The following is a 442-nucleotide window of genomic DNA, read 5'->3' as shown; positions in this document are numbered from 1 at the left end:
CAGGAGACCCTCAAACCTAAACCCTAAACCCTAAACCCTAAACCCTAAACCCTAAACTTACAAGGTCTATTGAGGTCAGCAGCATTTGCTGCAGCTCCGAATCCCCTGACGAGACAAGCACTGCATGCACCAACCATGACAGTGGGTCTTGCTGCTGCTGCTGCTGCTGCTGCTGCTGCTGCTGCAGTGTTTGCTGCTGCTGCGGCGAAGCAGACAGTGCAGCAGCAGCAGCAGCAGCACCGGCCCCTCTTGCAGCAGAAACAAGTAAACCCAAGGCCTCTGCTAGGATTTGCTTTGCTGCGTAGCAGTGCTGCAGCAGTTGCTGCTGCTGCTGCTGCTGCTGTGGATCCTGCTGCTGTTGCTGCTGCTGCTGCTGCTGCTGCTGCTGTAGCTGCTGCAGCGCAGCAGCACACTCAGCAGCAAACTCACCACAAGCAGCAGG

The 442-nt window shown here is 56.8% G+C and overlaps 1 protein-coding gene across 1 annotated transcript in view; it reads right to left on the bottom strand.

The window, feature by feature from the left end:
* EMH_0090000 (microneme protein, putative) overlaps positions 1-442 on the bottom strand; it is a gene marked incomplete at both ends in the record, with an annotated part of 2,456 nt that overhangs the window by 486 nt on the left and 1,528 nt on the right. The window contains 3 exons of the mRNA XM_013501517.1: positions 3-16; positions 111-385; positions 430-442. Coding sequence (XP_013356971.1) covers positions 3-16; positions 111-385; positions 430-442 — 302 coding nt within the window. The remainder of the gene's footprint in view (positions 1-2; positions 17-110; positions 386-429) is intronic.

Source organism: Eimeria mitis, genomic scaffold, assembly GCF_000499745.2.
Source record: "Eimeria mitis Houghton genomic scaffold, Emh_scaff7015, whole genome shotgun sequence".
NCBI classification, from domain to species: domain Eukaryota; phylum Apicomplexa; class Conoidasida; order Eucoccidiorida; family Eimeriidae; genus Eimeria; species Eimeria mitis.
The sequence above is the reverse complement of the archived record's forward strand: the minus strand, read 5'-3'. Positions and strand labels throughout refer to the sequence as shown.